The sequence below is a fragment of the Sinocyclocheilus anshuiensis genome, unplaced genomic scaffold (genome assembly GCF_001515605.1).
Source record: "Sinocyclocheilus anshuiensis isolate Anshui unplaced genomic scaffold, SAMN03320099.WGS_v1.1 scaffold726, whole genome shotgun sequence".
Lineage (NCBI taxonomy): Eukaryota > Metazoa > Chordata > Actinopteri > Cypriniformes > Cyprinidae > Sinocyclocheilus > Sinocyclocheilus anshuiensis.
Window position 1 is genome coordinate 753707 of NW_015542365.1, and position 15401 is coordinate 769107.

Here is a 15401-nt window from a genome sequence, read left to right on the forward strand (position 1 = left end):
AACTTTAGCCTGATAGCACTGAAAGCGAACGTCCCTCCCTCCCTGCAATCGCCGTCCAAAGCCACGCCCCCTGAACGCATTTACGCTCACAGACCAGAGTACCAGAGACAACATTACTACAATAGGCTACATCAGCGGTTCCCAATTCCAGCCCATGTTCCGAAGTGAAGTAAACTTCAACGTATTTCCCCCGCTCAGTGAGGAGGGAGCATTGAACACTGTGTAGGTATCATATCGATCGGAACACAGTTCATGCACGTAACTCACTTCAAACAAGCTGGTTATCTGAATCGGGTGTGTTAACTAAGCGAGACATTCAAAATATGCAGAGCGGGGGGCGCGAGGACTGGATTAATCACTGGGCTACATCATGCGTCATTCACCGGTGAGAAAACTTTAAAAGTACTACAATACCAGGAAGGAAGATCGGGTTATTGATGTTTGCCTGCCATCCTCGCTCTGTCTGCACAGCGTGCGTGAACGCGCTGATGACATGTCCTGTCTGCACGAACCGGGTGCGCAGAGGTATGCAGATACATAAGTTGACAGGCACGTAGGAAAGCTTATTAAAACGCTCGGACCGAGCGTTTTGATTGGACGAACATTTCTTGGTCCTACGCCTTCCACAGAATATATAAATACAGATAAATAAAATGTTTCTGAAGACAATCACCTATTACACCTTTAATTTTCAGTAGCCATTTACTTGGTTTGATGTACTTTGTGTAATGAACTCCAGTATCAAATGATGATAATATTCATTCTCTCAACAGATTTTAAAGCTCAAATCTCCTTATACTCTCAAGTTCTTTTATTCTGGCTTTGTCCTATTGGTTTTTCCATTCTTGTTCCATTCATTCCATTCCATCAGTTTGCATCTTCTTTTGCCAGGCCGAACTCTCCCTCTGTCAGCGAGTGTTTGCCTGGGGAAGAAAGTGATAGCAGCACATTCACTGTCACACTTATCCCCCTTCCTCCATCTCTACACCCGCCCCAGTCCCTCGCTCTCCCTCTGACACTTCGAGTTGTTTGTGTTTGCTAAGCCTGTCTTCTAAGCTCACTTCTCAGACTTGTTTCACATCCAATTACGGGCATTAGAGCTGCAGCGGGCCACGCTCCCCCATCCCCGTTCTGCTTTGACCAAATCTTTTTCATTCAGGACACCTGGCTCAGCACTCGTTCCCTGACAGCCATGCAGACGAGCTGTCAGCAGCACCTGCTTCTGAAAGCAGCACTGCTCCAAAATGCTAGCAACAGCTTTACCTCAGAAGACCAGAGACCTGTAATATAACATGCCGTTTTTGGGAATATTTTATTTATTAATTTTTTTCGGTCTCACGTAACCCCAAGACCCATTGGATGACTTGAAGCTTCCCACACACAAAGCATTGGATTTGAATCCAAAAAAAGCCTTGCTGTCTCGCTGCTGTTAGTCAGTGACTATGTATGAAGGTTCCCCCTGGTTTCAGACAGGCTTCCAGAGCACCTTCATGTCTAATGATCTAAAGCAAATTCAAGTTTGAGCTTTGGAGATAGCCAAGTGAATTTTAAATATTTTTTTCTCAGTAGAAATGGAGTAATAAGTAAAAAAAAAAAATAATAATAAAAAAAAAAAAAATTATATACCTTTATAAATAAATATGCTGCTTTCATCCATTCCTTCAAATTACTTTTTTATGATTTTCACCAGCTGCATGCAAAGGATTGGGGAATGTAAATACATCTTTGCTGCCTTCAAAATCTGACCAGGCTAAATAGACAGGATATGATACAAATATTGGATTTGGGTTTGCTGTCTCCTGCTGTACCATTGTATACTGCCTGTGAGTTATTCAGTGTTCACACAGCCATCTTGTTTCATTTGGTATTTAGGATTGGGAACCAAGAACCGGTTTCTTATTCAGACATCTAATATAAATATAAGTCTTTTAAGTTGGTTATTTTAAGTGAATGACCAAACAAATGACACTTATGACACTCTTATTTTTTGCAGTTTTATGAACCAAACCCATTAATTGTTTTAGTATTGTATTTAATAAGTAACTATTTATTATTTAAAATATCTAACAAATTATCTCTATTATTTATTATTTAATTTAATTTATATATTTTAACAGGCCTTAAATGCAATCCTATATATATATATATATATATATATATTTATATATTGGATTGCATTTAAGGCATATATTGCATTTATGTTGCCTATAAAAGAATCGTTAATGGAATCATTAAAAGGAATCGGAACCTGTCCTTTTCATTTTGTATTCATTTTGTTGGTGGTTTAAATCCATTTAAATCCATTTTAATCATTTGAAGTTTATTTTATTCAAAGGCAAAAGCAACTGGCAAACACATCAGTCTCAAAATATATCCTTCTCTCTCGTTGTGCATCTAAAAAATTAAAAATCAACGCCTCTAACTCTCCTCTCATTAATATGCTTCCATCTATTTGGGATACTGCTTACAGTATGAGCGTGTTATGAAAACACACACATGCGTTTCATCCTTCTTGACATTTATTCAGTTTCACCTTGGCTTATTTCAGTGATGCTGAGCTTGTGTGGTGTTTGTGTTCTGCACAATTGTTTTCCTTTCCTTCATGGAAATAATGACTAGGGATAATTGTGGAATACAGTGCTCTTGATATCTGCACTGGAGCACTAGGGCGGCCCGTAATTACAATGAGCGAATACAGATACAGTCACACACTCGGATTCCTGCTAAGGCCCAGTAATGAGGTTTGATACCTTGTCTGAAGTGCGTGAACCTGTCGCCTGTTTAGATAAATCCAAAGTGCTAACACCCGACATGGCAGGTCGGAAAATTCAGCCAGCGAGCTGGAAGGATGCAGCCAGCTTATTGCTTACTGAACAACAAACTGATTAGCTCGCTTCCTAGCAGAGAATTAATTGGGTTCCTTGACGCTTAAAATTAATTTCCATTTTTTAATGTCCTGTTCGAAAGCTGGGCCACAGATAAATAAATGTGATGAATGAGAATACTACGAGCGGTGTGCCATGCGGAGCCGCAGCGAAATGAATGAAACTGGAAACTGTGGATGGTCTCACAGGGTGTGTATCGTTCTGGGTGTGTAAATATAGCAGAAGTGGCATAATTTCCCCTGTTTGTATCCAGCTTGATGGTTAATCACTTATTGTATTTAATAAGTAACTATTTATTATTTAAAATATCTAACAAATTATCTCTATTATTTATTATTTAATTTAATTTATATATTTTAACAGGCCTTAAATGCAATCCTATATATATATATATATATATATATATTTATATATTGGATTGCATTTAAGGCATATATTGCATTTATGTTGCCTATAAAAGAATCGTTAATGGAATCATTAAAAGGAATCGGAACCTGTCCTTTTCATTTTGTATTCATTTTGTTGGTGGTTTAAATCCATTTAAATCCATTTTAATCATTTGAAGTTTATTTTATTCAAAGGCAAAAGCAACTGGCAAACACATCAGTCTCAAAATATATCCTTCTCTCTCGTTGTGCATCTAAAAAATTAAAAATCAACGCCTCTAACTCTCCTCTCATTAATATGCTTCCATCTATTTGGGATACTGCTTACAGTATGAGCGTGTTATGAAAACACACACATGCGTTTCATCCTTCTTGACATTTATTCAGTTTCACCTTGGCTTATTTCAGTGATGCTGAGCTTGTGTGGTGTTTGTGTTCTGCACAATTGTTTTCCTTTCCTTCATGGAAATAATGACTAGGGATAATTGTGGAATACAGTGCTCTTGATATCTGCACTGGAGCACTAGGGCGGCCCGTAATTACAATGAGCGAATACAGATACAGTCACACACTCGGATTCCTGCTAAGGCCCAGTAATGAGGTTTGATACCTTGTCTGAAGTGCGTGAACCTGTCGCCTGTTTAGATAAATCCAAAGTGCTAACACCCGACATGGCAGGTCGGAAAATTCAGCCAGCGAGCTGGAAGGATGCAGCCAGCTTATTGCTTACTGAACAACAAACTGATTAGCTCGCTTCCTAGCAGAGAATTAATTGGGTTCCTTGACGCTTAAAATTAATTTCCATTTTTTAATGTCCTGTTCGAAAGCTGGGCCACAGATAAATAAATGTGATGAATGAGAATACTACGAGCGGTGTGCCATGCGGAGCCGCAGCGAAATGAATGAAACTGGAAACTGTGGATGGTCTCACAGGGTGTGTATCGTTCTGGGTGTGTAAATATAGCAGAAGTGGCATAATTTCCCCTGTTTGTATCCAGCTTGATGGTTAATCACTCTTTTGGCATGGTGTTGTGTATGTTTGTGCTTGCTTGATTGTTGTACGTGCTTGTGTTTCAGTACCCACAATCGCTTTCATGACAAGAGATGTTTATAGTTCTCTTGTAAAATATGTGTTTTGAAGCTTGACGCTCTTTTAACATGTTGAAAGGGTCACTGTTTTTGAAGTTGTCACACAAGCTACTAAAAAAAGACTTGAAGAAATTGATTTTATGCTGTGAAACAGCTAGGTGCTATATAAAGCACAACATTAGGCAGTGAAGTAGCCAGATAGAGGACCGTGTCTGACAATCAATTACAAAAGTTTTGAAGTTATTTCTGGAGTTCAAACTGCTTTGTGAGATTCTTTGAGACTGCTACTCACTCGTTCAGCGCTGTTTGAAATTAATATTTTTTTTGGAATGCCTAAGCATCATGTCTGCATCAGGTGCAATGTGATGTATTTTTAGTGTGAAGTAATGCTGCTTAGAACTTGGTACTATGGAACTACTGTATGTACTGATGAACACACAACAAATGTAAAGTTAATAATCACCCACTTTCACCGTTTGCTTAATGGCATTAAATACATGTAAAATATAAATATAAAATGTAAAATATGCTAAATAAATATTTTGTAAGATACCATGCATAAGAGGTTAGAAATTAAAATGTTTTAAAAAATGTATAAAACCCTGTTTTATAAAATATACAATATGTAAAAAGTTTTTGTTTAGTACTGCATACATAAGGGAGAAATTAAAATGCAATAAAAATAAAAGTAAAATATAAAACATGCTAAATTAATGTATTTGTTAGATGCCATGCATAAATAAGTACTAGAAATGAAAATTATAACAACTATTATAAATTGTAAAAAATAAAAATGTATAAAATATGCAAAATAAATGTTTGTGAAAAATACCATGCTTAAATTAGAGATTTAAGAAAAAAGTATTTAAAAAATGATATAGAGATTGTGCATTATTTTTTCAACTTTAATGCAATACATGTCATAATAACAAATGTCTAACTCTGAAATACTATCCTTGGTGTACTTGGAGACAGCATTAATGCAACATAATTAGTCTTTTATGTCTTTTCACAAAAAATAGAAACAAATGTTATGTGGAGCAGGATTTTGGACCAGTGAGAGTCAGAATAGAAACCAAGCAACTGACAAAATGTCAGGACAAAAAAAAAATCCCATTTATATACATGCGACTTAACATCATTTGCATCTGGTTAGGATGCACTGTACAGGTATATCAAGACGGTTAATTGATGTTAATTTAATTTTGGTTGCATTAACATATGTAAATAGAGTATCCTAAAACACAAAATTTACTTTATATTTCTTTTTTCTTTTCTTTTGGGTCCATCCTTTTCCAAAAATGCATTTGAATTTGCAGTCTTACGGCATTCACATTCACTTTTAAGGTCAGGATTTTGCATTAATAATTTTTTTGACTCATTCATGCCTGTTTTTCTGGCCAGGTGTGGCCTTGCAACCAGGACAAACATGTCAAAAAGTAACATGATGCGTCTGTCAGGCAAAACGCCGCTAACCCAAATATACCCTGACATATGATTTCCATAAACAAATGAATGCAAGTTCTGAATAGCAGACTGGAGCCTGCCTCCATGTCTGTGTCACTTACTCTAAGTGACAGCTGACGAGTCGCCGGGCAGGTGTGGGACTCGCTGTAACGAGCAGTTAACGCTCACTGGCTGAACACTTTTACACCTGAGAGTCAAAACCAAGCTAACTCATATTCACATGCCTTTAAGAAATGTCACATACTACAACCTGCTTCACGACAGCTGCCGAGCACTAGTGCTTTTTAAACAGCCTATTTCGGTGGGAGTTTGATGCGAGTTTGTCAATGTGTGTTTTTTTAGGTGGCTGAGATGCACGGAGAGCTGATAGAGTTTAACGAGAGGCTGTACTGCTCCCTCATGGCCAAAGACAACCTGATCGGACAGATGAGACAGGAACTCATCGACCTGCGCGGCCCGGTAAGCACATGCAAGCACACACACTCCTCTCTGTGGGTGTGTGAAACCGTACGTTCATTGAGTGGTTGTTCTCTCTTCTCTATCTCTGCAGTCCAGGCTCTCTGGGCAGATCGCTGTCTGCTTCCATAGGTCTGCCCCCTCTTCCATCTTTAATTGTCAGTCTGTGCTAACGTTCCCGTTTTTCAAATGCACACATTTACCTAGCTAGATAAACAAGGGCATACTACAGATCTTTTTTTTTTTTTTTTTTGCATTTTAGATAGAGCTATTTTGGAATAAAATAAAACATTTCTTGTGGTTTTAGAATGACATCAAGTTGACAAAATGATGATTAGTTCTTTTAAAAGGAGTTTTCACTCTTTCTTAACTCTTGGCCAAAATGAAAATTTGATTAAATTCTGATTCTGATTCACAAGTTCTTGGTTGTATATTTTGTATTTTGTATATTTGCATGTATATTTTTTTAAGGAAACAAATGTCTTTTAACTAAAACTGTAAACTATACAGGGAACCCTGTCAGTTGGTACAATAAAATTGAAGGTTATAATTAACAACAGACTCCAAACTATAGCTCTCAAAAACTTTTACATTGCACATAAGGCAGTTTTTATATTTAATGATATAATTATGTTTACACTCAAGTTTGTTGTTGAAATATAAAAATGTAATGTTGGCTGTCATAAAAACGTGATTTATTCAAACATTAAATAATGAAGACATTACTAACATGCTCCGATCAGGATTTTTGCAGCCGATACTGAGTACCGATTTCTTGTCATGGTGATCGGCTGACACCGATGCCGATTCTGATTCTTCAAGCTTTATATAGACGGTTTCAATGGGCGCACGCGCCTGGCCCGAAGTTAACTTCCGGTCTGTGTTTGTTTATCAGTCTGGCTATGGCAGCGGCTACAAACGCAGTTAAAGTTAAGGTGATGAGTAGACTGAAGTTGGGCTCAGGTGGTTGTGCTGTGGGATGTGTTTCCCATACATTTATTTATTTGTGGCGCTCACCACAATATCAAAACTGACGGATTTTCCAAAAGGCTTGGTTGAATAAACATGAGCACGTACTGCACGTTTAAAAATCAAAACAAGGTTTTTATATCACTGTATTTCTGAAGGAAGACTTATCTTTAGAAAATTTTCGATGTCATTTTCATTTCATCTTGCATGTTATATGCCTGATAAAGCAGCGTTTGTGAGCTCAGCGCTGCTTTGTGTACAGCTGTTACTGGGGAAACCTCTGTTTCTGTTCCGTCCTCCACGCTGTAACAACTCACAAAAGACTATTTTTAACCAAGCAGCGCGGAGAACCACTTCAGAAACGTGCTGCGGCTGGCTGATAAACACAAGCACTGACTAGAGCGGCCGCGATCAGCTCCGGAGGCCGTGGAGCCGTAACGCGCCGCAGACACGTGCAGTGAGGCACAGATCAGCTCTAACGTCACTGAATCTGCTGTGTAAATGAATCATGCAAAACATACACAACAAACAGCGAATTTTTCATTGTTTCTCGAAACGTCATAGCAGGCCGATACCGATCTCCGGCCGATCGATCGGAGCATCCCTACTAACAGGTTAATTAAACATATAATGAATATCTAAAATATTGTATATATCAAAATGGTTCTCTAGAGTTTTTTTTTTCCTAGTGTTTTTTTTTTTCACGCATCAACAGAAAACAGCACAGATTAAAAGATTGATTTTTGAGATTTAAAGGGATAGTTCACCCAAAAATGAAATTCTTAATCATTAATTACTCACCCTCATGTCGTTCCAAACCCGTAAGATCTTTGTTCATCTTCGGAACACAAATTAAGATATTTTTGATGAAATCCGAGAGCTTTCTGACCCTGCATAGACAGCAACGCATCTACCACATTCAAGGCCCAGAAGGGAAGTAAGGACATTGATAAAATAGTCCATGTGACATCAGTGGTTCAACCGTAATGTTATGAAGCTACGAGAATACTTTTTGTGCACAAAGAAGACAAAAATAATGACTTTATTCAACAATTTTTTTCTCTTCCGTGTTGCATTCACAAGAGTACCACGACGTATGCGTGTGCATTCCTCTGCTTTACAAGGAATGCCTTGTCAGAACGCCGGCTCCTGCATCAGCAGCTTCATCACACGCATGCGTCGTGGTACTCTCGTGAATGCAACACGAAGATAAGAAACTGTTGAATGAAGTCGTTATTTTTGTTTTCTTTGGGTGAGTAAATAATGACAGAATTTTAATTTCATTTTAAGAATCGATATTGGTCGATCAAAATAAAGATCGATTAAGATCTGTTATTCAGTATTGTCAGCCCAGCCCTACTGCTCACCCTCTACATCTATATGCTGTTGTTATTTTTGTTGGACACAAAATTGCTGATGAATCACTTCACTGCTCTTTCCAAACAACAATATTGAGAGAGCTTTCAAGCTTCAAAAAAGGGCGTAAACACCCACTATTATATTATGTTATGTTATGTTATATTATTATATTATTTGCAATATGCACTTCCAAGTCTTCTGAAGCCAAGCTTTGTGTGAAAAACAGAACAGATTTTTAAAATTTTATTTCAATGAGATTTAAGAGCTTTGGCAGGGGAAAATGTTCAGTGAATAACGATTAAATTTTTTTTTCCTTCCACAAAGCTTTTGTTTTTTGGATGAAGTGTCCATTTAATTTGACCAGTCTGTCTCTAGTGGCACACTCGGTCACAGTGTGCTCTTTTCTGTTCACTGCTTATCTGTTGGCCACTGATTACTTTTTGATACATCTGACGGCAGTGGCTTTGAACCATGGCCTTCTGTAACTGTGCTGAACTGTATATGGTGGATGGTTTATCTAGCCTCCATAGCTCATGTGCCTGTTCCTCTCTGGTGCCACTGGCTGCCAAGATGCAGTAGCCTGTGACCCCTGTAAATGCTGACATTACCACAGTTTCACCACGAGATAAGATGCACACTCAAATAGGATTAGTGCGTTGTTCCTGGTTGGGCTTGAGTGTTTTCAGGAATGAGGGCTAAATGTGCAGTCATTGACTAATAGGTTATCTGAGTAGCACAGTAATTTTCCATCAGCATTACAGTACACTAAAATAGCTTTGTGATTTTATATTTTACTAAATTTGTTTAGGGCAAGTGGTTTTATCAAAGTTGTATATACATTTATAAGTTATATAAAATTTGAGGTTGATAAGTAAAAACATTCAATGTTTTTGAAAAATTTATTTTTTTTAAATCAAGTTTATCAAGGCTGCATTTATTTGATCAAAAATACAATAGATAGAGTAATATTTTGAAATAATATTACAATTTAAAATAACTTTTCTATTTTAATATATTTCAAAATGTAATTTATTCCTGTGATGGCAAAGCTGAATTTTCAGCAGCCATTGCTCCAATCTGCAGTGTCACACGATCCTTCAGAAATCATTCTAATATGATGATTTGATGCTCAGTTAACATTTCTCCTTGTTATCAATGTTGAAAACAGTTGTGCTACTTAATGTTTTTGTGGAAACCTTTTTAATTTTTTTTAGCATTCTTTGATGAATAGAAAGTTAAAAACAGCAGAATTTATTTAAAATAAAAATATTTTGTAACCCAATAAATTTTTAATGTCACTTATGATCAATTTAATGCATCTTTGCTGAATAAAATTCTTATTTTCTTAAAAAAAAAAAAAAAATCTTACTGACTCCAAACTTCTGAACAGGAGTTTTTTTTTACTGCTTGACTAAGACTATTTATTATACTGTATTTGCCTATAATGCAGAAATAATGGATTGTATTTATATCTGTTTTGTTAAGACGCATCAATTAAATCAGTCTATCAAGGCATGTTCATTGTTATAATGAGTAATTCCTGATGCATACAGTGAATAAGTGAAACAAGTCGAATGTCTTGTTTCATTCAGAAACATGTTATATTATGAAAGTAAAATGGGTTGCAAATGACAGTTCCAAAATTTGACTTGGGTCCAAATGCATTTTTTCAGTAAATATTACTGGACTGTCATGCTGTTAGCAGAATGGAAAGTAAACTACAGAATGTAGCTGGTTTGGAAGTTTATGTTGCAGTACAGTGTTAATCAGCAAACTCAGCTGGACACAAAACGAAACGCTCACTATGGCCTCATGCGCTCTGCTTTTGGACAGGTGCCAGGGGACCTGAGCCAGACCTCTGATGATCCCAGCCTATCTGACTTCGAGACGTAAGTGGCCTCCTACTCACTGTTCTTTTTATATTTGTATGTATTTATGTTGGAGGTGGTGTACAGCGAGCCTCTTTTGAGAATCAAATCGATGGTATGGAATTCCATAAAGCGATGCCTCCGATCTGACAGAGAAGACTAAGCTAAAAATAGGGAGGTTGAATGCTGCTTCTGTTTTTACATTTAGAGCCTTCATGCACCTCTTCCACACAGCTATAACCTTTGTACATGAGAAGATGTCAGTAATTAAAAATGGCTGAAGAAAAGGCATACAATGTTAAACTTGTGTGTCAAGTAAAAGGCTGTTTCTTTACAATAATGACTAATGGTGTCAATATTTGTCATTTTTTCCCTCTGTTTGTTAGTATCTTAGCTACACTAATCTATTGCTAAATTACTCCTCTGTTGAGGTCCTCTAACTAGACTTTCCCCATTTGTTTTCTCCTTCCTTTTCTCTCTAAGAACTCAACGTGCCCTTGTCAACGTGTGGATCCCGTCTGTGTTCCTTCAAGGTCGGGCTGCCAACACCTATCATGTATATCAGGTAGTTCTTTTAATCAGAATTGTATCTACCATGTACTCCTGAAAATTAATAATCTTCTCTTAACCACCTTTTTCCTCACAGTATGTAATTGAAATGCTCTGTCAGCTGGACTGGACGGAAAGTTAGCTGACTTAAGCAAACTTCTAGGAATCATGATTGATTAATTTAACATAACATCAATACTCCCGGTTTCTGTTAGTTAAAAAAAGTAGCTTTGTTATGTTTACAGATGAAATACCCAAAATACCATAGGCTTGTGTGGAGGGAGAGGGAATATTGTGTTGAATAATGTGGGTCATTTGAGTAAAAAAAGGTCGAGAACCTCTGTCTTTGACATTTTAAGCTGACAAAATTTTGTTGTTTTTTTGTTGTTTTTTTTTAACAGAAAGTTAGCTGACTTAAGCCAAGTCCTTTGACTGGTGGTTCTTAACCAGAGGGTCTCAGCAAACTTTAAGTGGGATCGCAGGATGACTTATTGTACTCTAATCTTAATGTAAATGCTAAAAAACACATAAAATCTAAACTGCATTCATAGATTTTCCCATCGTCAATAAGTGTTGTTTTTAATTGAAGAACATAGCATTCCTAGAAATTTCTGGAATCACAAAATAAATCATGGTTGATTAATTTAATATAATATCAATACTTCCGGTTTCTGTTAAAAAGTAGTCATAATTACATAATTATGTTAATTACATTAATTAATTAATTTGTCATGATTACAGCTGAAATACCATAGCCTATATAGGGGAGAGGGAATACTGTATAGAACAATGCGGGTCATTTGAGTAAAAAAGGTCAAGAACTACTGCCCGACAGTTTTTATTTTTTGTAAGAATTCATTTTAGAATCGGAACCGAATCGGAAAGTCGAGAATAAGTTTGATGTTTTTGTCATATTATTACTGACTGTTGCAATATTTACAGTTTTATGTGTCAAAATTTACTGTGATGTCACACATGCATAAACTAGGGCTGCACAATAAATATCGCACGATATTTAATGCGCATCTCGTCAGTAAAGCCGGTTCTGTAATCAGCGGTAAATCTCAACACGTGCGTGCTTTCACGTGGAGCAGCATTTACTACACAGAGCCGTTGCTCACAGACAAGCTGCGCAAAACATGCACAAAATATGATCGTGGTTTTGCGCAGCTTGTCTGTGAACAACGGCTCTGTGTAGTAAATGCTGCTCCACGTGAAAGCACGCACGTGTTGAGATTTACCGCTGATTACAGAACCGGCTTTACTGACGAGATGCGCATTAAATATCGTGCGATATTTATCGTGCAGCCCTAGCATAAACTGCGCTTCTGGATTGCTCAGACAAGTTTTAGTGTTGTCATAGTATTGTACTGATCTGTTAAGTATTATATAAACTAACAATGTTTATTAATGTTAATGGAAATGTACTGTAAAGCGATAGCTATGGTTTATAGTGAGGAAATACACTGTATACATAAATACAGTAAATAGAAAAATACATCTGAAACAGAAGAGTTCAGTGCTTTTTTGCCTGAATGAGAATTGGTTTTGTAGTTCGGTCACATTTTTTTATTGCATGTATGACTCTGTTAAAATATTTCATAAAATATTTTAACCCAGCACTGGGTTAAATGTTTGACCCATCATGTTGGGCTGTTTTATTTAGCTCAACTATTGTTGAAAAATTACTGTACTGAGTTCAAATTAACCCGAAATGGGAAATTAAATAGAAATGAAAATCTGTGTGATTAAATCACTACAGTAGCAACACAAGAAACAATAATATCAAAAGGTGAAAATGTATTGATAAGCAAGAACATCCACAAATGTACAAATGCATAGGCAAAAGTAAAACTTCATGTATGTGAGACAACTCAACAGTTATACAGCTTATACAGTTAAACGAAATTGCTTTTTAAAAGTTAATCATTGAATAGTTTGTTTAAGAAGAAATTTACCCAGTTATTTAGTTATTTTTTTTCTCTTGTCAATGAACACACTAACGCTTAATCAATCACCTTAAGCGCCATTCCCACTTATTCAGTTTCCGCACACTGAACTGCTTGCATTTGAGTGTCACATACATGGTCTCTTTCACGTCCGCATTCCCAACCCAGCATTGTTGGGTTAATGATTATGAACAATTATCAACCTAAATTGGGTCACATTAACGTAGCTTCTTTACCCAACAGTCTCAACCCAGTGTTTGGCTTGAAAAAATAACCTAGAATGTTGACATATAGTTTAAACGGGTGATATGACGATATGACACCTTTGTAATTTAGTTGTTTTGATGCGATAGTGACCCATGCACATTCTGTAACAGTATAGATTACCAAGAGACCCTACTAAGTAGTGCTAGTGCCCCCACATATTAGTTGATTTTGCTGAGTGAATTGGTTTTGACAGTGTTTTTCGATTTTCTCTGAGTGTTCCCTTGAGTCTGGCCTTGAAATGGATCCCTATGGAAACGGATCCATTGTTTTTTCAAGGCATGACTGATGGATAATGCTTTCCATTATTTTAGATTTAACCCAGTAAATCAGGGCTTCTCATTTCCTGATATGATTGATGACTGCAGGTGGTGTGCTTCCCACGTGAGCACTAATGTAATTGGCATGTTTATATGTATTTTAATATATTTGCATTCATCTTTCATGCAGAGAGGCGTCCACTAGCGGCTACATGTATCAAACCTGTGTAATTTTTTAAGATCCTGTCATGATTTTTCTTACTGTCTAGTAAGCCATTGTTCAAAAAATTAGGTTTCCAATTGCGGTTTTATGATTGGAATAGCACAGGGAAACTAGGTACTAACCAAATATGGTATTTGTCTATTATAACAATGTATTCTTGAAAAGTAACAGAAGAGTGCAGTTTTAGGGGGTGAAGGCAACCCTTACTGCCGTTGTCAGGGGTCTGTTCATTACCCAAGCCTTTGGTGCATAGAAAGAGAGGGAAAAAATTAGGTTGAATGTGGGTGAGTGCACCAAGGGGCCAAGGTTAACCTGTTAACCCCTGCTATTAGATGGCATACATATACTCTCTGTACATACACACTCTGTAAGCAACTTTCTCCATATTTATACATTTATTTATATATATGTATATATTAATGTAATTACAAATTCTATTCTATTGAATGAATATGCACTGCCATTCAAAAGTTTCTGATCAGCAATATTTTTTTTATGTTTTTGAAAGAAGTCTCATAAGCTTACCAAGGCTTCGTTTAAAATACAGTAAAAATACAGACTACACAAAATACAGTAAAATACTGTTAAATATTTTTCAAGTCTTCAGTGTTGCATGATTCTTTAGACGTTGTGATACATTTTTTCCAGGATTATTTGATGAAGCCATAGTTTTATAAATATACTGCCATTCTACATGCCAGTGTTAATTTTGACAGCAAATTTTGATTTAGTTTTAGTCATAGTCTTTTGACTAAAATGCCATTTAGTTTTAGTCATATTTTAGTCATCTGAATTGTTTTTAGTTTTAGTCTGCATCTACAAGTAAATTTCACAAGCTACAGTAAATTTAGTCGGCTAAAATCTAATGGGTTTAGTTACAGTGCATTTATTAAAGGGGTCATATCAAGTCAAGTCAAGTCTGCTTTATTGTCAATTCTTCCACATGTACAGCACATACACACAGAGAATTGAAATTGCGTTACTCTCAGACCCTTGGTGCATACAGATAACACTAACAGTAGAACATAAATACAGATATACAGATTAAGTATAAAATACAACTATACAAATATACAATAAGGTAAAATGTAAAAAAATATATAAAAAAATATATATAAAGCAGCACACGGCACATGGCAGATAGAGTGCAAACCAGTGAAGTAAACAACAGTGCAGATATAATGATTTGTAGTGCAAAAAGAGCTTATTTAGACTGATTAAAGTGACTGTGTGTGAGTATTTGGGAGGGGGGAGTGGGAGAGTCCGTCAGAGTTCAGTGGTGCGTGGGGCAAAAGAGGGGAGGGGGGGCAAGGTCGGGAGGGAGTTCAGCTTCCTGACAGCCTGATGGATGAAGCTGTCCTTCAGTCTGCTGGTCCTGGCCTGGAGACTCCGCAGTCTCCTCCCTGATGGCAGCAGACTAAAGAAGCTGTGTGTTGGGTGGGTGGGATCACCTGCAATGCAGAGGGCTTTGCGGGTGAGACGGGTGTTGTAAATGTCCTGGAGGGAGGGGAGAGAGGCACCAACGATCTTCTCAGCTACTCTCACTATGCGCTGAAGTGTCTTGCGGCAGGATGCATTGCAGGCACCATACCACACAGTGATGCAGCTCGTCAGAATGCTCTCGATGGTGCCTCTGTAGAAGGTGCACATGATGGGAGCCGGGGCTCTGGCTCTTCT

At 37.0% G+C, this 15401-nt stretch overlaps 1 protein-coding gene across 1 annotated transcript in view; it reads left to right on the top strand.

Annotated features, from left to right (window-relative positions):
* The window catches only part of snx29 (sorting nexin 29), a 144067-nt gene that overhangs the window by 62892 nt on the left and 65774 nt on the right, over positions 1-15401 (top strand). Inside the window, exons 16-18 of the mRNA XM_016490979.1 lie at positions 6170-6286; positions 10445-10500; positions 10963-11044. Of these exons, the coding sequence (XP_016346465.1) occupies positions 6170-6286; positions 10445-10500; positions 10963-11044 (255 nt within the window). The remainder of the gene's footprint in view (positions 1-6169; positions 6287-10444; positions 10501-10962; positions 11045-15401) is intronic.